The sequence below is a fragment of the Lissotriton helveticus genome, chromosome 5_1, assembly GCF_964261635.1.
Source record: "Lissotriton helveticus chromosome 5_1, aLisHel1.1, whole genome shotgun sequence".
NCBI lineage: Eukaryota > Metazoa > Chordata > Amphibia > Caudata > Salamandridae > Lissotriton > Lissotriton helveticus.
This window is the reverse complement of record NC_136065.1, coordinates 2036015217-2036036743: the sequence shown is the minus strand read 5'-3', so window position 1 is coordinate 2036036743 and position 21527 is coordinate 2036015217. Positions and strand designations below refer to the sequence as shown.

General features: G+C 44.9%; 1 protein-coding gene across 1 annotated transcript in view; it reads right to left on the bottom strand.

The window, feature by feature from the left end:
* Window positions 1-21527, bottom strand: part of LOC144756222 (uncharacterized) — a 126851-nt gene that overhangs the window by 38387 nt on the left and 66937 nt on the right. The window contains exon 3 of the mRNA XM_078645837.1: window positions 7816-7899. Coding sequence (XP_078501963.1) covers window positions 7816-7899 — 84 coding nt within the window. The remainder of the gene's footprint in view (window positions 1-7815; window positions 7900-21527) is intronic.

The window sequence follows — 21527 nt, the reverse complement described above, 5'->3', positions numbered from 1 at the left end:
ATATATATTCATATTGATACATTTAAAATATTTTAAAAATTAAAATGTTAAATAAGTATTTTATTTGATAAAATCATGGGGTGGGTCTTTTCCATTCTATCATCAGGCCTCATTCTCGCCCAAAAACCTCTGTCGTTCTGCTTTCCTGCAGACTAAAGCATTCCATCCCAATGACAAGCAAAAGCACATTTGATTCTTTTGGATGTTGTTTTTACATATGGGCCAGGAGATTTTGGCTAACTCCCAATATCATTTCACATGCAATGGTGAAGATCTGTACTTTTTGGGCTTGGGTAGGCTGCAACCAGGAAAAACCTACCAGGCCCAGACAGTTCTGAAAAGTAGACATCTTGGGAGTCCAGGGTGGTGTGCTTCACATGAATCTGCACCATTTTCTTACCCACAATGCCATGCAATGTTCAAGGGTGGACTAAGAAAACAAGTTACTTATCTGTAACTTTGGTTCCCCAGTATTGGTAACTTTCATAGATTCCCATGCTTTTGTATCATTCCCCGTCGTCGGAATGGGAGTCTCGGAAACAAAAATACCATAGCAGTAGGTACAAAAGAGAAAGAAAAAAGGCCTAGGCCTCATTTCCTTTTGTAGCATATCACCCTCTTTTTGTAAAAGAGACCAAACTTAGGCATCAGCCAATCAGAAGAGCCTCACCCCATAGAACCCTCCTGAAGGAACCTCAGAGCCTCAGATTTTCGTAGCCGTTGTGTAACAGTGACCACATCTGCTGTAGGCTGAGCTTTCCCTGGGGAGGTGGGTGGGCGCATGGGAATCTATGAAAGTTACCAATACTGGGGAATCAAACTTACAGGTAAGTAACTTGTTTTCTTGCCCCAGTATTGGAACTTTCATAGATTCCCATTCTTTTGTATCAGAGTAGCAAGCAGTTAGCAATAAAAAAAACACATTTTGTGTCAAAAATACATTGCAATAGCCAACATGACATAAAGATACAAAATGTATAACAACGGAAGGTGGGATGGGAAAGGAAAGCTCACCAATTATTGGAAAAGGTTCCTCAGGACAGCCTGGCCCACTGCCGCATCCTCTTGCTGTAAGGACTCCAAGCAGTAATTTAGTAAAGGTGTGAACGCTGCTCCAGGTAGCAGCTCTGCAAATGTCTTTAATCTGTACCCCCGCAAAGAGGGCCGCTGACGGTGCCACTGATCTTGTGGACGAATCCTGCCAGTCAGAGGTTTCTCTGCCGCAGTGTGGCAATGCAGAATGGCACTCGTGATCCATCTTGATATCCCCTGTTTGGATAGCGGGAGAACTTTGCTTGAACCACCAAAGGCAACAAACAATTGAGAGGACCTCCGAAATCCCTTGGTGCGATCTAAGTAGAATTTTAAGCACCGTTGTACATCCAAAGAATGTAGTGTCTTTTCCGCTGGTGTAGCCGGTTGAGGAAAGAACGCTTTCAAAATAACCGGCTCGTTCAAGTGGAAGTCAGAGGGTACCTTGGGCATAAACCTAGGGTTAGTTCTCAAGATTACAGTGTTCCTTTTAAATTGCAGGATAGGCTCCTGGATAGTAAGGGCCTGCAACTCTCCAACACGTCTAGCCGATGTGAGAGCGAGGGGGAGGGCCAATTTCCATGAAAGGAACTTTATGTCAGAACGATTCATTGGTGGAATGGGCCTTTCATGAGCTGAGAAAGGACTAGATTTAGATGCCAAGTAGGAGGTGGAGGCCTCACTCGTGGATAGACTCTGAACAAGCCCTTAAGAAACTGTTTGACAATCCTGGAAGACCATAAGGAAGGTCCAGGTCCAGACATTCTGTATCTCGAAATGGCCACCAAATGCACCTTAATTGACGAATGGGCTAGTCCCGACTTAACCAGGAATAGCAGATAAGGTAGGAGCTGATAAGGCTTGGAAAGCAAAGGGGTCCATTTTTTCTCTCCTACACCAGGAACAAAATCTTTTCCATTTAAGACGGTAAGTCCTGTTCGTTGAAGGAGCCCTTGCCTGGGAGAGGACCTCCTTAATTTCGGATGAGATGGGGAGGTTCATAAACTCTTGCTTCTCAGGAGCCATGCTGTCAGATGTAATGACTGTGGATCTGGGTGCCAAACTTGTCCTTCGGACATTGTGAGGAGATCTGGTATAGTCCTCAAAGGAAGGAGGAACTTGCGACAACAGATGGAGTTCCGTGTACCAGAATTGTCTCGGCCAAGCAGGGGCTATCAAGATCATCCTGCACGGCTCCACTTTGATCTTCCTGATGAGCCGCGGGATCAGAGGGATGGGGGGAAAAGCGTAGACAAATGTCCTTGACCAGGCTATCGAAAGCGCATTCCCCAGCGACCCTCAGTGGTGAAATCTGCTTGCGTAAGACCGGCATTTCTTGTTGGTCGGTGTGGCAAAGAGATACACCTCCGGTCTGGCCCCACTGGCTGAAGACCTCTTCCAGAACTCGCTGGTTCAATTCCCACTCGTGGCTGACTGAGGATGACCTGCTCAGTCTGTCGGCCTTCTCGTTTAGAACTCCTGGCAAGTGTTCCGCCTTTAGCGATATTCCGTGAAGTATGGCCCATTCCCAGATCTGTTGAGCTTCCTGCGACAACGGACGAGATCTGGTTCCTCCTTCCTTGTTCACATAGTGCATGGCCGTGGTGTTGTCCGTCCTGATAAGCACTTGCGAACCTCCTAAGCGGGGAAGAAAAGCTTGCAGAGCCAGCCTTATTGCTCTTAGCTCCAAAAGGTTGATGTGGAGCCATTGCTCCTGAGGAGACCAATGACCGCTGACATGTAGGTCTTGCATCACTGCTCCCAACCCTCCAATGACTTGTCCGTTGTTACTACTTGAGGAGACAGGTCGTTTACGAAGGATAGACCTTGGGACAAGTTGTTTTGATCTGCCCACCATAAGGCCGCTTCCCTCATCATTGGAGTGACGGTCACCTTGTCCTCGAACGAGCCGTGAACCTGTTTCCATTGGTTGTCTAGTTGCTCCTGTAGAGGACGCATCCTCAGTCTGCAGTGAGGAATCAGGGGAATACATGATGAAATTACCCCCAGAAGAGATTTGTAGCGGCGTACTGAAAGACACCTTCTTTCTTGTAAGTCCCGAGCCAAGGTTTGTAACTTCTCATTTCTTTCCAGGGTCGGAAAGGCTTTCGAGAGCTTTGAATCCAGGATGGCTCCCAAGAAACACGCTTTCCTGGACGGGACTAGGGATGACTTTTCCTTGGTTAAAGTGAGTCCCAGATTTCGAAACAAGTTTGTACAGGCTCGATCAGCACCCAATCAGCGCCCCGCGCTGCGTCCCTGGACGGGGCCTTCAGCAAACAATCGTCCAGGTAGGGAAAGACCTGAAAATGGTTTCTTCGTAAGAATGCGGCTACAGGCACCAGCACCTTTGTGAAGATCCTCGGGGCTGAGCGAAGACCAAAGGGTAAAACCGTGAATTGAAAGTGGCTCTTGGGTACTGTGAATCGTAGAAACCTTCTGTGTGCTGGGTGAATTGGGACATGGAAGTACGCGTCCTCGAGATCGAGCGTGGCCATGAAATCCCCCGGGCTGATGAGCCGCAAGATGTCCTGGAGAGAGACCATCCGGAAGGACAGGGAGATGAGATGGGTGTTGAGCTCCCTGAGATCTAAAATGGGGCGCCATTTCTCCAGCGTCGTCTTTACCAGGAAGAACCTGGAATAGAATCCTTGTCTCTTTTGTTTGGAGGGGACCGGCTCTATCGCTCCCTTCCGGAGCATCTGTTGGACTTCGAGCCGCAGGTGCCTCGGATGTTGCTTCTGGGGGTAGCTGGTCCAGGAACGGAGCAACATCACACCAAAGTTGGCGGTCGTATCTGCCCAATATCGCCAGGGCATTGGCAGCTCGCACCAGAAGACTCACCATCGACGAGAATCTTTTCCCCGCATTATCCAATCTCCGCCCTTCCTTGTCCGGAGGACTTGTTAAGGGAGCAGAGGGGTTGCAGGATTTCCTCTGCGCTGCCTGCGAAATAACGGAGTCTGGTTTGGGATGGCCCGTTAAGGCCGCCGGCCCATCGTCAGGTGCTCTGTATTTCTTATCCAGACGCGGTAGCACAGGGACCACCGTCGCTGGGTTCTTCATAGCCTTCAGGCCTTCCTTCCACAGATGATCCACTATAGGTATGGATCTTGTGGTCTTCCTGTAGTGTTCCTTGAAGTCGTACAAGAAACAATCCTCTGCCACCACAAGCATAGCCAATTTGAACCTGCCAGCTGCTCTTTCCATCAGCCGATGGAAACCTCCTATGTCCGCTGGCGGGGAATCTACTGGATCCGGGACTGGAGATGCAGGATCCGGAATGACGTATTCATCCCATTCCGTCGTATGTAAAAAGTTATGATCCGAATTTTGATCCTCATTCGAGGAATCATCATGGGCATCTGCCGGCCTGGAAGGATCTTGCGGAAAGGATGTCTGAAGTTGAGGGGACACCTGAGCAGGTAATCCAGGAGTAGCCGTTGAGGCAGAAGCCAAGACAGGCGTTGCAGGCGCTGCCGGAACCAGAATTGGCTTAGTAGCTTTAGATTTATAGTCCTGCAGCATCTTATGCAGGTCCTGTATGAATGAAGAAGGTACCGTAACCATATCCTGCCCAGAATAATATTGTGACTGGGCCGCTTGATGATGGCCACCATCTTCCTGGTCATATGCCCCTTCAGAGTCTGTGTCTTGACATTTGACCAGAAGTTGAGAGGGACTATTGGCATAGCCATATGAGTCCTGGTCATCCTCAACCGACTCCCCTTCCTCAAGGAGCAAAGCTGGTGGCAAGGGGGTCACTCTCCTAGGAGATGTCATTCCCGGCGTTATTCTTGTCACTGAAATTGTAATCCTTTTTTCAGATGACAAAATGGTCGACGGTTCCGTCGACGATGGTTACACACTCGTCGACGAGATTGGTGTCGTCAATGTCGTCGACAATGAAACGGTCGAACATCCAGCTGTAGTCGTTGTTAAAGTCGTCGTCGGTGCTCTCGTCGACGACACCGTCGTCGGCGGCGTCATTATCGTCGTCTGCGCTGTCACTCTCGTCGTCGATGCTGTGGTACTTGTTGACGCCTTTGTCGTCGACGCCTTCGTCGACAGTACCGTCCACGGCAAACCTCCAGTCGACACTGATGAACCTGCCTTTTTCGACGACGATCCCTTCGTCGACGAATCCCACGTCGACGAAACCAATTTTAATTTAGTTTTCAATTTCTTCGTCTACGGAAACTCCGCCGTCGACGCATTCGTCGTCGAGGACTTGGAACTCCTCTCAGAAGACTGGGAAGAGGGTTTCTTGAAGGCTGGGTCAGTCTTCGCACCCTTGGAAGGCGTTGATGGTCCTACCCTCTCCTTTTCACCGTGGTGAGGAGATTCGCTTGGACCCCGGCTCTCAGACTCACTGGGGGTCTCTTTTGAGGCCTTAGAGGGATGATCCTTAGAAGGAGATGGGGAACCCCTACCCCTTTTGACTGACCTTCTTGATGACACAGCTGATGATGACCCCTCACTGTCACTGGAAACTCCATGTTGCCTCTCCTTCTGTTTCTGAAGCCAGGTCAAAAGTCTACCAGCACGATCCCGGAGCGTCTTGGTAGAGAAAGTGCGGCAAATCTTATAGTCCTCCGCTTTATGATCCGGGTAAAGGCAATAGATACAATCCTTATGCCGATCTTCCACAAACAACCTTTTCTTGCCACAGGTGGAGCAGGGCTTGAAAAGTGCCCTCTTCTTATCTTTGTCAGCCATCCTAAAACAATCCGGTTGAGAAATCCTGAAGAAAGTTTGAAGAAAATCCTTTGAATAGAGAAGAAATGAGCAGAGCTCAAAGGAGACTCCCTAAGCACAACGTGCGGTAGAAAATCTGAGGCTCTGAGGTTCCTTCAGGAGGGTTCTATGGGGTGAAGCTCTTCTGATTGGCTGATGCCTAAGTTTGGTCTCTTTTACAAAAAGAGGGTGATATGCTACAAAAGGAAATGAGGCCTAGGCCTTTTTTCTTTCTTTTTTGTACCTACTGCTATGTTATTTTTGTTACAGAGGCTCCCATTCCGACGACGGGGAATGATACAAAAGCATGGGAATCTATGAAAGTTCCAATACTGGGGCAAAATACATATTTTCTTCACATTTCGGTGAAGAAATCTGTAATGTGCAGGAAGCCCCACATTTCCTACTACACAGCATTCCCCCAAATCACCCAATAGAAATTGTATCTCACTTGTGTGGGTGGGCCAAGAAACCTTGACACTAAAGGCCCTAAAGTGCTAAATGGAGAGATCAGTAGTAGGGGGTTTAGATTTGGGGACATGCTTGGCCGCCACCTATGGAAACCTACCAAGGGCAGACTTTTTTTTTAAAGGAGACAACCAGGGGATTCTAGGGTGGTGTGTCTTGTGTGAATCATATGAGGTTGTGTTACCCACAATGCCCTGCAAACCTCAAAATTTGCCTGAATTCACACATCTTTTTTTACATTTCTGCTTCACTTGTGCCAATAAAAATGCATCGCCGCTTGTGTGTCCCCACGCAACAGCTCTCATTGACCTTGCTATGACCCGTCCCTGTCGCGGGCACTAGGTCCAGCCACACAAGTGGGGCACCGCCTTTTCTAAACCCAGCCCTGGGACCAGTTGACCGAAACAGGTTGAACCTTCTAGAACTAACGATTATATAACTAGGAGGACATATACATCACCAAATGGCGATATAACCTCCTACTACTAGGAAAAATGGCACTCTGCTTACCGTTACATAAAAATAAAGTAACATTAAACACTATTGCCCACTGTTTGAGGTGTTAACAGCAGTTAACGCCATCTGCAGATCACTCCATAATCACGGGGTAGAGCTTAAGTCAAGAACGAAGGAAAATCCACTTAACAGCTGTTAATACCCCACAGAATGTGGGCAATAAACCTTACCAGTTGTCTCCTAATTCCCTCTAATATAGGCAGATCAAATTGCCAACTTTAGCCTGTCTGATCTATGCCCTTGTTTTACAACACTCACTGAATTTAGAAAGTTGTAAATTTCAGCTCTGTTAGATTTCATAAAGAGTGCAAAAGAAAAAAATACTTATTAATAGCAAAAAAGAAATCTGTCAGTAACCGGAGTAAGGGGGTTTAAAAGGGTATGATGTACAAACTAGGGTTTGATGGGGTCAGGTGGAGGGTAGGAGTTACAATTAAGGTTTGTATGATTGAAGATGGTCGAAATGCATTTTATTCAAGAAGTAATTGCTTATAGAACTTCCACTATTGCAGCACATCTAATTTACATTGAAATTTTCTTTTGAGGACTGCTCAAAATGTTTTTGATCACACCATTTCTGCATTAGAGTATGAATCATTCTATTTAAGTCAGAGGAGTGGTTAAAGTAAATATTCTCTTGGTTACTGGCCGAGAATATGGAATCTCATGAAGAAAAATGGTATAATTTACTTAGTTTCAAATGATGTAAAGACAAATTGAAAGCGGGTGCATATTTGAAATGTTTTTATGCCCATACTTTTTGATAGATATGAAAAATGAAATTATATCTATTATAAATATATTGGGGGGACTGTCTGAGACTTATGTTTGTATGGTTTAAAAAAGAGAACTTAAAAAAACAAGTATTTATACCTAGTTCGAAGTCTACATTGAGTACGCTAGATCTCTCAAGGAATGGTGTCCTAGTGGAATGATAAAAATGTATGGAGACTGGTCTCTGTTAGGTAAACCATGGGCATGCTGCAAACAGTAAAGTAGTGGTCCAAATGCATATGGAGTCCCTTATTATGCATACACATTTTTTAATCATTGTTCTTTTACCTCTCGTTTTGCTACTTTTGCTTTTTGATTGGAGTTTAGCTGATCAGTATCATCCATCTTCCTTTTTCTAGACTGGAGGTAGCTCTGAAAACAAAAGCACATTTTCTGTGTGAGAAATATATTTTATAATATTTAAAGCATGTATTTAAGCCACTCAATTTTAAAGAACAATGCTGAGCTTTTGTAGTCCACAGACACATTAGGTACAGTCCTTTTAATTTGAACTCAGAAGAGAGCATCTTGTTCACAAGTGATAAGCAGTTACTTCTAGCATAGCTCTCTCTGGGCGAGTAGCTCTTAATGTTCCTAGGCGAGTACCATCACCAACGCCCATGATAAATTGAACTCTAAAATAAACAAAGTTCAGGATATTAATCAACAACCATTCCCACAAGCAGCACATCTGGCCTTGGCAAGCTCTGTTATTTGTCTTATGGAACGTTATGCCATATAAAGATCAAACATTGGAATAGTCAATAGGTCGTGCCTTTGCAACCTATTGGCTTTGCCAATTGTTTTTAGTCACACTGCACTGCATCCGCCAATGCTGTGCAGCACTGCATCCGCCAATGCTGTGCAGCAGGGCAAAAGAAAGCCTTTGACGTAGCTGCGGGTGTCATTTTGTATGTGTGCCATCTGCGTAATTATTACTAATATATTAAAGAAATGCTGTGAAAAAAAATTGGATTCAGTATGAGCAGTAATGAAAAAGGTACTCCTGGTAGACAGCCTTGTTTAATGTAATGCCCATGCAGAATAATATGAAAGATACTTTATTCATCTGTAAACTAAGCATGTGTATTATTCTGAACGTTTGTTATAGACTAGAGAGCCACGCATCTCGTTAAATATCTGTAGCCATAAGTGTGTAAAATGTGTTTCAAGCGGACTGCAGAATAATGTACGCCGAGGGAGACGGAGAGAAAGAGATTAGACTGATATTTAGATCGAAAGATGGACTAATCTATAGATAGAGAGTAATCTTGGAGAATGCGCCCTTTTTTCAATATGCCTGTTGTTTCTAGGCTGATGGAGTCAAAGAGTGAGGGACAGAAGGCAGCATTCCTTCTCAAGCTTATCAGTTATTTAAGTTCCCCTAATATTACAAAGGCTCCTGCATGACTCTGCAAAACATGTATTTGAACACTCTACAGTGAGCATTTTCTTTGCTGTTGCAGTTCTGAGAGTTAACACGTCTCCTTGTTATATTCCATATAGATACCCCAATATCGGCCCTGGTAACATCCCAACCTTTCACATATATTCATCCCTACATTACATACATAATGGGCTGCTAGGACTGACCATGTACCTAGTTACAGTACTCCTTACAGAATGTGGGGTTTTCCCTGAGCAATAGCCTCATACATTATGCAAGAGGATCCTATGATTCTTGGACACTCAGCAGGACTACCATCTCCTGCATAATAACTATGTACAAGGTTCATTCCCAACGTCATCCTAAGTCTGACAGTGGCACAGCAAAGTAGAACCCCTGGGGATACCTTCGGGTATATAAACATCACATCTTGCTGAGATAGAAATAACGACTTCCATGCCGACACACTGATGGAAGACGCTGAGGTTTCTCAATGGACACATTCCAGCTCGCAGTGGTCTGAACATCCCTTGTGGGGTGTCCAACTCGAGAACAAGACGGGGTCCCACAGTCTCTCACTTCAGGTAATGGGATTGACTTTATCCTAGAGGGATTCTTGGTTTGACACCTACACACATGCTAGGTACATCTAGTTAGGATTGCATCATAGGGGTACCCATTTGTTGTCATGTGCAGGAGCAGTCCTTCAGATTACAATCCTTTGGAGTGTAAACCAGGGTTCCAGCAGGGCAGTCCTCTTCTTGTAGTTTCAGGAAGCAAATTAGAGTTGCTATGCATCTTTCACATATTTATTCAATGATCTGGGGCAACAAGCAAGGGTGCATCCCTGTCTAATGAGGTGCACCGTGCCATCCAAAAGCATGACAGATTCCTCCAAAGTATGGCACATATTTGTTACACAAAGCACTTCACTTTAAAATTCAAGATTCAAGATGGAGGATTTTTCTCCTTTGGAGTAAGAACTCGCTAAACCAACTTCTGGATGTGGCTCATTTCTATTAACACTACCCCTTCAGACCTCATGCAAATTCCATGCTTGGGCCTGCCATCTGGCTGAGGGGTACAGGAAAAGGGGGTAGGCCTGGCTGGCATTTCTTACTGTCCTGCTCTCTTTCAAGTCTAGTTTGATTTACCCAACCCTCCCTCCCCTCCCACAACCCTCCCTCCCCTCCCACAACCCTCCCCCACACCCATCCTGTCTGTTCTCTGGTTCTCTGCAGAGCTCCCCCTATCAGATCACCTCTGTCCAATGCGGGCCATTTATCACCTCATCAAAGCAGTTTGACTAAGCCGTCTAAGGCTGATCAATCAGGAGAGACTGCTAGAAAGCTGGATTTAGCTCACAGAATAGAAAGTTCTATAACTTCTTTTCAGTACTAGTTATGATAAATTAAACACTGGCAAGTTGTTCAATGTATTACCAATCTTTTATTTGAGCTCACTCTTATCAATAGTTCACTATATTAAAGTATTCCCACATTAGACTATGGAGTTAAACTGCTACAATAGGGAAAACAAAACTGACAGTTTTTACTTCACCAGGGCATATAAAACTCCTTCTATAATGCCCCTGCTTATAGTTACATAGCAGCCCAACCCTGCGGCACCTAGGGAAGACCTTAGGGAAGACATATGTAAATTACCACTTTGGAAGTGCCTTTAATACCGAAGCTGAATTTGCATATAATTGACTTTTAAAGACAGTCTGCAAAACAGGGCTGCCTTTAAAAATGACAGCAGGCAACATAGAAGTACACACTCCAGCGCAGGAAATCTATTGGGCCTGTAAACCTCCCTGCCCTATTATATACTAGAGACTTATAGGTAGTTTGAATTCCCCCTGGAATTATTATATATTAGGGACTTACAGGGGTCTGTCATTGCCAATTGTAATTATACCCAATTACCATATACCTTTTCAATCAGAGACTTGGCCCTAGGCCAGGACAGATTCAGTTACCACCAGTATCAATAACAAAAATTGAGAGTGCACAGGGCAAAAAGAATGACTCTCACAGGATTGAAGACTGGGTGGTAGGGGTGAAAGTGGATAGATGAGTGAAAGGTTGAATGGCTGAATGAAAGGGTGGATTGATGGCTGAGAGAAAGAGTAGATGAATGGATGGCTGGCTGAGTGGGTGGGTAGATGGCTGGAATTCTTAATAGTTAAGTCAAAAGGTAAATGGAGGTAGGAGTGAAAGGGAGGATGGATGGGGTGAAAGTGTGGATGGATGACCGAAAGGATGGATGAGGGATGAGTGAAATGATAAATGGAGGAGTGAAAGGGTGGCTGAGGCACGAGTGAAAGGGTGGATGGATATATGAATGAAGAGGAGGATGGGTGGGTGAAAGGGTGGATGAGCGAAAGGGTGGATGGAGGGATGAGTGAAAGGGTGGATGGATATATAATTGAAAAGGGGAATGGATGGGGTAAAAGTGTGGATTGATGAGAGAAAGAAAGGAGGGATGAATGAGCTTGATGGATAGATTTGGAGATGGAAAAATAAGTTTGTCCAGGGGCGTTGTGAAGCCACTGCTTTAGCAGCTACAGAGGGTTGAAGCTCTTGATGGGCCTCTTCTGTCTGCAGCTCGGCAGACAAAGGCGGTTAATAAATGTAAAAAGGTGGGTGAAAGGACGGATGGATGGATGTGCGGGTTAAAGGGCAGATGAATGAATAAGTAGAAGTGTGGCTGGATAGATGGATGGATCGATGAAGGAGTGAAAAGATGGATGAGGAACAGGGATAATGGACGGATGATGGATGTGTTGAAGTAAGGGGTGAATGGCTGGAGGGGTTACAGGATGGACGGATTAGAGAAAAAAGGATGGATGAGTGAAAAGGAGGGTGGATTGATGGATGAGTAAAAGGATGGGTTGATGAGCGACCGAAAGGATGGATGGGTGGATGGCTGAAATGGAAGGATGGATAGGTTTGGAGATGAACGAGTAGGTTTGGATATGGATGGGAGGGAGGATGGATGGACGGACGAACAGAAGGTTGAAAGGTCAATGGATGAAAGAATAAATGGATGACAATGTCAAGGTGAAATGGTAGATATCAGTGGGTGAATGAAAGGATTAAGGAATAGATGCTTGGATGAAAGATGAAAGAGCTCTTCTGGAGAGGGATGCAATGACTTACTTGGCTTGCTTGATGGCGTAAGAGCTTTGGGTCAAAGTGGAGGGTATTTTAATTTCCTGGTAACTCACTCAGCCTGGACTATGCTCCCTTCTCTACCTGGGGCTTATCCGGTGGGTGTGGTGATGTTTGCTAGCACAATCTTACTAGACATCCAGTAGTTTGTGGTCTCAAAAAGCCCATTGTTATGACCCCAATCCTGAGGATGATCCCCAAGAATGGGAGTGTCCCTAAAACTGAGAATACCAGGAGTGGTCTCTTTGTATGTATGTGGACACTTGTATGTATGTGAACAATAGGTATATGGACAATGCTTATGTGCTGTATAGGCAGGACAGTACTACAAAATGCAGGAGCATAAAAAGATGCACTACAGTCATTTAGTGCCCTGCACTGGACACAGATGGCCAATCAACGAGGTGCCTTGCAATCATCACATGCACAGATCAACTATGGCCAAGAAACAGGATTTACCTTGGCTAACTGCAGGAAAGCCCAATACATACAATATTGCAGGAAACAACAATATAACGATTGAGAAATCACCGAAGGCGGTGAATGTACATGCTTTGCCCTTTGTTTTCTTTTTAGTTACAGTTTGTTCACGATCCTTCTCTGTATTCTGGTAAATCGCGGCCACCATATCACGCTCAACCGCAACAAAAACAACCACACCAATCTGCTCAATGCGGATTATTCTTGGCAGTAGTGGTCCTACGTTCCTTGCGGCTCCATGTCGGTTGGTGGATGTCGGAGAGAGCGCTTCTCTTTAGGAAGAAGAGCGGCTTTCTAGATGGAGTTTCTGTCTTTAATATTAATGCAGTGTATTTTCATGGTTAGAAAAATTTGCCCACTTTGAGATGAACGTCGAGTAAACGTGCGGTCCATTGGAACTGTGCATATGAAAACTTACAAGGATATTCACAAAGGACATGTTTTGAGACTACACATTAAAACTAACTGTTTAATTCATATTAAGAACATTGATCCAAGCTCAGGATAGGAGCATTTTTTGGTTAACTCGAACCATTCTGTACATTACCTTCTTTGAGGAATCTGAGAACCCAAGACATGAACCAAAGGCAATGTGATATATTTTACAGTCAAGAATCGCAAAACTCAAGGGCACATAAACAACGTTAGATATTATTCCCTATGAGTGTCTCCAATTGGGAACAGTTAATCACTCATGCTTCTCAGCTCTTTATTTTTCTTTCACAGTTAGACTGTTTTACATGTTATTCATTATTCCATAATGTGATCCAAGTAGGAAGTAGCCCTTACCTGTGGAATCTTCTCTGATCCCCCTCCTGCAGTACCCTCCCCAATTCCCTTTCCCTCGTCTGGCCACTCTGATCCTCTGGTAGTTATTAAGCAGAGTCAGAGATGCCCGTAGGTGGGCTTCTTGAGGGTACTGCGCCTGAGGAACAAACACACATTTCTGACACCCATATTGTCATAGACGTTCTTGCCACTGAACAAAACTTCTTTGTGTGCAGATATCCTCCTTGTAACAAGCATTTGCAATGCAATCAGTCTCGCGTTTGTGAAAGTTATAGCTATTGATGTTGAAAATGGCAATGCTTTTTACTTTTGTTATTTTGTTTGCAGTCGAGTGATGATATTTGCCTAGTGCTATTGCATTTCTTTGCCCTGGGCGCAACAAGATTAAACATATGAAAATGAACTGAACTGACTGGTTACATTTAAATGTCTTTAGAAAAAAAAGGCTAGTTTCTTTGCGTTGGAACAGGCAGGTCCACATTGCTGTGCTTGTGACCGCCTTTGTCATCCTCTGGACAGCTCTCGGTCCTCAGAGAACATCTGCAGCTCCTGTGATGCATCCCCTGGACAGCTCACGGTCCTCGGTACATCTGCAGCTCCTGTGATGCATCCTTTGGACAGCTCTCGGTCCTCTGAACATCTGCAGCTCCTGTGATGCATCCTCTGGACAGCTCTCGGAACATCTGCAGCTTCTGTGATGCATCCTCCGGACAGCTCTCGGTCCTTGGAACATCTGCAGCTCCTGTGATGCATCCTCCGGACAGCTCACGGTCCTCGGAACATCTGCAGCTCCTGTGATGCATCCTCTGGACAGCTCTCGGAACATCTGCAGCTTCTGTGATGCATCCTCCGGACAGCTCTCGGTCCTTGGAACATCTGCAGCTCCTGTGATGCATCCTCCGGACAGCTCTCGGTCCTCAGAACATCTGCAGCTTCTGTGATGCATCCTCCGGACAGCTGTCGGTCCTTGGAACATCTGCAGCTCCTGTGATGCATCTTCCGGACAGCTCACGGTCCTCGGAACATCTGCAGCTCCTGTGATGCATCCTCTGGATAGCTCTCGGTCCTCAGAACATCTGCAGCTCCTGTGATGCATCCTCTGGACAGCTCTCGGAACATCTGCAGCTTCTGTGATGCATCCTCCGGACAGCTCTCGGTCCTTGGAACATCTGCAGCTCCTGTGATGCATCCTCCGGACAGCTCTCGGTCCTCGGAACATCTGCAGCTTCTGTGATGCATCCTCCGGACAGCTGTCGGTCCTTGGAACATCTGCAGCTCCTGTGATGCATCTTCCGGACAGCTCACGGTCCTCGGAACATCTGCAGCTCCTGAGATACATCCCCTGGGCAGCTCTCGGTCCTCAGAACATCTGAAACTCCTGTGATACATCCTCTGCACAGCTCTCTATCACTGTTATGACAAGCATGCAATATTCTCATTAACGGATTGAGTTGACCTCCGACCTCACATCCTTGTAGCTGGCACTCTAAATCCTCGGCCATAACCCCTGTTATAAACATTCTTGGTAAGGCGAGGCTGCTCTTATTAGAAACTAGTAGATAGAGTGATCCTCACCCCAGTAAAAACACCCGCTAACATTTGAAACCCAGAGTTGAGTGTGTTCAGTCTACCCTTCACCTCCTTGTAACACCACCCATCACCTACCGTCATGTCCCTTTTCATAACAAATAATCACAGTGCCCCACCTCCCTACGCCCTGTGTGCTCGGAGCACAGCATCTGGAATGGAGTCACGTGATGAGTGGAGAAGCGCGGTCACCATTTGTGGCTCTTCTTGATATACTTTGCGACTGTTTTATACAAAATTCAGCTAATGTAGAATAGAGGTGTGAAAATATATGGACTCTTATCCCAAACTACCCAGTACCCAGTGCGTTACTGTGAAAATTACTTCTAAAGCTAAACTACCTTCCACAAGGGTGGGCAAAGTTTTAAACTACGCCCTTGTGGTTGAGCAAAGTTGGCAAACGTCGACCAGTTCCCAAAATGTGGCACGTTTGCTAAATGTATTCAACTTCGAAGGTTTTCCACCCCTCCAAAAGTTAATATTTGTGAGGATAACACATTTTGCTGCTTTTTTAAAACAATTAGTGGGAAAAATCTTAAACTAGAGGTAAAGTTTTGTAAAAGAATTCTCACACTAAATCATTTTGAGGAGTGGAACACTTTCCTCGCACACCTACAGTTGGTATTAGTTCATTTCTGAAGCTTGCCCATTCAAGATAAGGTCTTACCACGTTTCGCAATAAGGGGTACTTACAACTCTTCAAAAACACTATTACTTTTTTCATTTTAAGTAAAAAAAAACTACACACACAACCCTGCCTTCTTAGGTTTTACGACATACCCGCTACCCTAAAATTATTAATTACCGTGTCTCCCTCCAGGAGGTTAGGGAAGAGCTCCATTAGGTCTGCAGCACTGCTAGCACTGTGAAATACATAGGATAGGACAAGGGTGAGTGTATACAGTGCACTGCTGCCCTCGTGTGTTAATTTAGGATAACTACAGCAACGGAGAGTTAAAATGAAAGAGAATGAAGAATCAAAACAAGCATTTGGCATAGTCAACGGGTCTCGCCTTTGGGACCTTATGTGTTTAGCCAGAACTTTTGCCTATGTTGTAGAGCATTTTGGCTGCTGTGCATCATGTTGAAAACGTATAATAAAAAGTGATAAGCATTTTTGTTACCATTTACAAACCAAGACGACATTATATACAACTGAACCACCTGATTAACCAAGGATTTTAAAATAAAAAAATGTCTTCTAGTTTTTTTCTACTTGAACTGCTGGCAACTTCTTCATGGCGTTTTCATGCTCGTTTGTTATAATTTTTTTTGTTATGGGGGAGCGGGACATAAATAACCGGAGTGGAGGTTGAAAAAACAGTAATTTAATTAGAACACGAACAGCGGACAGATACTAGGGGAGAATCAACAGATGCCAGATTCCGAGGACAGACTGACGTGATGCTTAGGTGATGCTTAGGTGGTGCACGGATGCAAAATGATGGTGGGTGATGTTTAGTGCTCAGGTGGTGCCACTATATGGTGTGGATTGTAGATACGTTGTGGACTGTGGAGTTGAAATATGTGGTTTGTTGTGTAATTATGTGGTGTGTATTGGAAATGTGTGGAGTTGAATTGTGTGACCTGGAACTGTGGTGTTTAGTGAAATTATGCTTAGTGAAAGTGTGTCATGGTGTGGAGTGCATTTATGTTGATTGGTGGTATGTGGCATAGAGTGCATTTATGTTGCATTGAGTAGAGTGCAATTATGTGGCGTGTAATTATGTGGTACTGAGTCGTATTATGTTGAGTGTATTTATGTTGCATTGAGTAGAGTGTAAATATGTGGCGTGTAATTATGTAGCACAGTGGTATTATGTAGAGTGTGTTTATGTTGCATTTAATAGAGTAATTATGTGACGTGTAATTATGTGGTACTGAGTGGTATTATGTGGTGTATTTATGTTGCATTTAGTAGTGTGATTATGTGACGTGTAATTATGTGGTACTGAGAGGTATTATGTGGAGTGTATTTATGTTGCATTGAGTAGAGTGTAATTATGTGACGTTTAACTATGGGGCACAGTGGTATTATGTGGAGTGTGTTTATGTTGGATTCAGTAGAGTGTAATTATGTGACGTGCAATTATGTGGTACTGAGTGTTATGTGGAGAGTATTTATGTTGCATTGAGTGGTGCAAAATAGTTTGACGCTAGAGCGTTGTGAGTTATTATCTCTGCAGATTACCTTGTGGAGTAGATGTTGCCATGGAGTATGAAATCACTCACGTGACACAATTACATTTTACCAAACGGGTTTATAAACAGTTAGAGTTAACGTTCCCAGCACGTGCCCTGCTCGGCTGGAAGCTTGCCGAATGTGCCTAATTAGCTTCTACAAATACACTTTTAATTCAAAATGTCAGCACATTCTGTGCCTTGTTAGTCCTTCTATGCAAATGTTGGCTCGCTTAATCAGTTCAGCATATTTTCTAAGAATGACGGCAGGGAGCAAAGCGATGGGTCTTGCAGTGCAGGAAATCGCTTAGAAGTGTAAATGCTGCAGAGATCTGTGAAGTGCACTTTTAGAGCAATAAAAGGGGGAGATGTCGTCTAACCGCCTGAGCAGCTGACTTTGGAACTTGGGAAGAGCAAAAAAGGAGGCACAATGAAATAAAGCGGGTGCACGAAATTTGCGCCATTTGTGTAATTGCGCAAAAATGTTACGAACTTTATGTGAAAACCAAATATGTTATTAAACGCTCTGTTTTGGGCCAGAATGCATTGTTGCATCAATTTTCGACACAACAGCACATTATATTCTGAAAAAGAAGTACAAATACAAAAGCAATGTGAACAACAGCTGCTTGAGTTCTGTGGTTCCCAAGAGTTCTGGGTATATTTTTATTTTGAGGTACATTTTTTCTATAAATGGTGCAATTATTATGCTAAGTGGCACAATATTCTAATTTACTATAACAAACGTATGGTGAAAATCCCAAAATGAAATGAACTGCACCAACGTACTTGTAAAGTAATTGCTTAGGATTACACAATTTGGTCAAGTGGAGAGGCAGAGATTGACCCAAGCTTCCTGGTTTTATCTTCTGCAATTCAGCCATTAGTTGAGTCTGTCTTTCTCTCTCCCGTTTGTGTTGAATTGTTTGAGGAGATTGTGTAACTGAATACATGCCAGTATCTAAAGGCAAGTCAAAGGGGGACTTTGAATCTGTGTCCACAGTGAGGAAGCTTTTTTAGTTTGTAATTAACCCCGAGGGGGCAGGGGCTGCAGGTCTGGAGAGCTGACATTCAAGGCTCTGTAGAGTGCTGTGCAAGCGCTTGGAAAGGGTTCTACTCAGGGCTTTAAGTGGGACGGGCCTCACCGGTGCTGAGCACTATTAAAGGGGGCCTCAAAGCAGGTCTCTGTCGGGCTCTATTTTGTGCCCCGGCACAGGCGGACTGCAGTGACAGCAGGCACACCGATGTGCGCTGCTCAAACTGCCCACTTTTCACTAGTGGAGAAGTTACGGCATGACCTTATGCCAGGTGAGCGTTGTAGGCGAAGGGAAATCCATTAAAGAGAGTCATTTTCACTCTTGATTTTCCTTCTCTTTTTGAAAATCTGGAGCATCAACATTGTCGTTGTGTCACCAGGGCTATAAGTGGAAGCTTTTTCAATATATATTCGAACCATAGTTGCTGCTTATTTATCTTATGCAACTAACAACCTTTGACAAAGCCAATAGTTCTGACTTTTTATAAGTGATGTTACTTGCTGTCTCATATCTGGATGCAATGACAGAAACAGCCAAATACAAGTCGGGCGGCACACTATTCTAGGTACGTATTTTTAGCTTTCATGGTTTTAAGCCATGCCCTTAATTACATTGGCCACGCCCCTTTGAGACACCACCCTCCCCTAGTTTCTTTATTCCAATTAAAGCCCTTGGTGTAATGTCAATCATGTTTTCAAGTGTAGGTTTCACAATGAAACCCATTAGCATACCATCCTGACTGCCAGCCCATTCGCAGGGTCGAGGGTGCTCGAGACTGAGTTAAGAGCCATAACAACGAAGGTCTCATGAAGGATTGGCTTGTTCTTGGCTCAGTAGTCCAAGAGGACCTCGAGCGGGCCCAGGCTACCATTTGCATGGAGGGCTGGCGCCTTTGGAGGCTGTCTTTTTGAGCAGGGGCTGTTCCTAGAACCCCCATCACTTACTTCAGCTTTCCATGGTAATTACAGGGAAGAGAAAGAGAGATAACGAGAATACAGGGCTGCTTTGAACAGCTGTTTTTAGTTTCCAGACCGGCCCTGACCTCGATTTGAGCCAGATCAACCTACCTTTAGATAGTCACATTTAATTTACTCCTCAGTCCTCATATCGGATGCTGGCCCGACTACCACAAGCTGTGTCTATCCAGTCTCACGTTATATTTCAGTCCCAACATTTTCTTTTTCAAATAATTGTTATCAAGTGTGTCTGTCATTCCTTAGATTTAACGAAAGCAACGCTTGACTGCATCTCCCAGAATACACTTTGTCACCAAATTAACTCCTAGGACTCAATACATAGTGTACTATTGAAATGAAGACATAAGGCTTACCCTATGTAACATGAAGCCCGGTTATCTGCAGATTGACTTTATTTTTCTTCCTTATGCAATTGATATGAAGTACCAAGTGGATTGCATTACAAAGTTGGTAACTCGCAAGCACGATACTTTACGGGCTCTTGGCTCTCACCCACTCACTAGAGAGGTGCAGTTTCTCTCAATGTTACTTCTCATTGGTCGGGAATCTCAGGCCATCTTCATCCTTATGGGAAAGCAAAGGAAAATACACCACTAAGGTATCTGATAACTGGTGTAATGTTGGTCCCGGGTGTCATGGGGCGCGATTTGCAGTGAGGGTTTACAGTACAGTGTGGTCAGCCCTTCCCAACGCATGTGCATGGTCAAAGGATCCAACCGCGGTACAACACTTTCAGGTACAACACTTTCAGGATAACACAATGCCTGGACAGCATGCACTTTGCACTAGATAAGAAGAAAAAAAGTATCAATGCATTCCTAGCTTCTTGCACGGTATGTGTGTCTTTGGCCAACCTCTGCACCTCTCGTGAGTAAGCAGCATGCGCCTTCCTTTTCGCCTCAGTTCCAACAAGTAATTTAAAATAAACTATAGTTCGCGTGTGCGCTACTTCCCAAGAAGCCACGGGTCCTTTCAAGCCCAGCGATAAGAAGAGCAGCTGGAGAGGTCCTCGGGGCACCCCGGTGGTCTGCAGTTCCCGATCCCTTCGGGCACGCCCTAGAGGGCTGCCTGAAACAGCTATGGTCTGCAAGTGCTTTACCTGGGGAATGAGGTCTGCCCTCCCCTAGTCCTATGCTGGGACCGGATATTTGCCTCCAAGGACAGCGGGCAGGGAAAAACACCAGGCCATGCACTGACTAACAGCCACTTACACAGCAGAAAGGAAACGGACCCAGGCACTCTGGCATCATCAACACCTCTCTGCAGAGAGGGGTGACCAATGGTCACCAACTTCAGAACGCAACTCTGTATGCATAGATATTCATTGAGGCACAACTGGGAACATCACAGTATGATAACAAAACAAAAGCATTAAGATGACGTCACTGCAAGTATTACCTCAAGCAGACCACCACTTTTGGCATCATTAATAACATTACCAGTCACGGTATGAGTATCTGAGATGCGAACAAGGTGGGTTTAATGTTTGAGCTAGTATAAAGTGAGAAGGCGGCTTTCTCTCACAAGGGAATGTGTTAATTCCTTGCCAGAATCAACAAGCTGGTAATTAAACAAGCCTGGCCGCAAAGGAATGTCAGGAATGCAGCTGGCATCCGGCCGCGCTGCCGCGCTGCTGCTCGCTCCCGAGCTCCCTAGGACAGGGGAGTTAACATTTGGAGAGAAGGCGGGACATGCACCCACCTTAGGCCAATTGCATGCTGTCTTTCTAAGAAAGACGCACACAAAGGCCAATAGGTGTGATGAAAAAAAGCACACGCACACGCGTGTGGTGCGAGTTGAAAAGCCCTTACTAGAAGCCTCGCAGAGCAGCGCATGCGCGCTGGCTCAGGCGAGACCTAAAAAGAAAGAAAGGGTCCATGAATGTCTGGTTCGTATTTCTTTGTCTTAGCTGTGTTCTTGGATATATTATTGAACTGTTCGTGGTTTTATATAGCGCCAAAGTGGACATGGGGCGCTAGAGCTCTTTACAAGAGAACAGGAGTGCAATAACGGATAACGGATAACAAATTATGGGACAGTACCACACCGCGGCTGCTAGTCTGGCGCTGCTTTCCAGACAAGGGTCATGAAGGCTGGCTTCAGATGCACTGCAGCAGCGTGCACGTGGCTGCTCGTCCCTGAGCCAACACTCCATGGATGTTAACTACAGAGAAAAGGTGGGACATGCTGCAAATGTCAGCCATTTGCAGCCTACCATTATTTTATGACGGAAACAAAAGCCAATCTTAAGCACTTGAGACTCGCTCCGTTATTCCTTATCCAAGTGCATATCACCCCTAAAGGACTTATGGGTTCGGACTACCATAGATTTTGTTTTTGATATTAATATCCAGCTCCTTGGATGAACAGGAGTCGTAAACGTTCT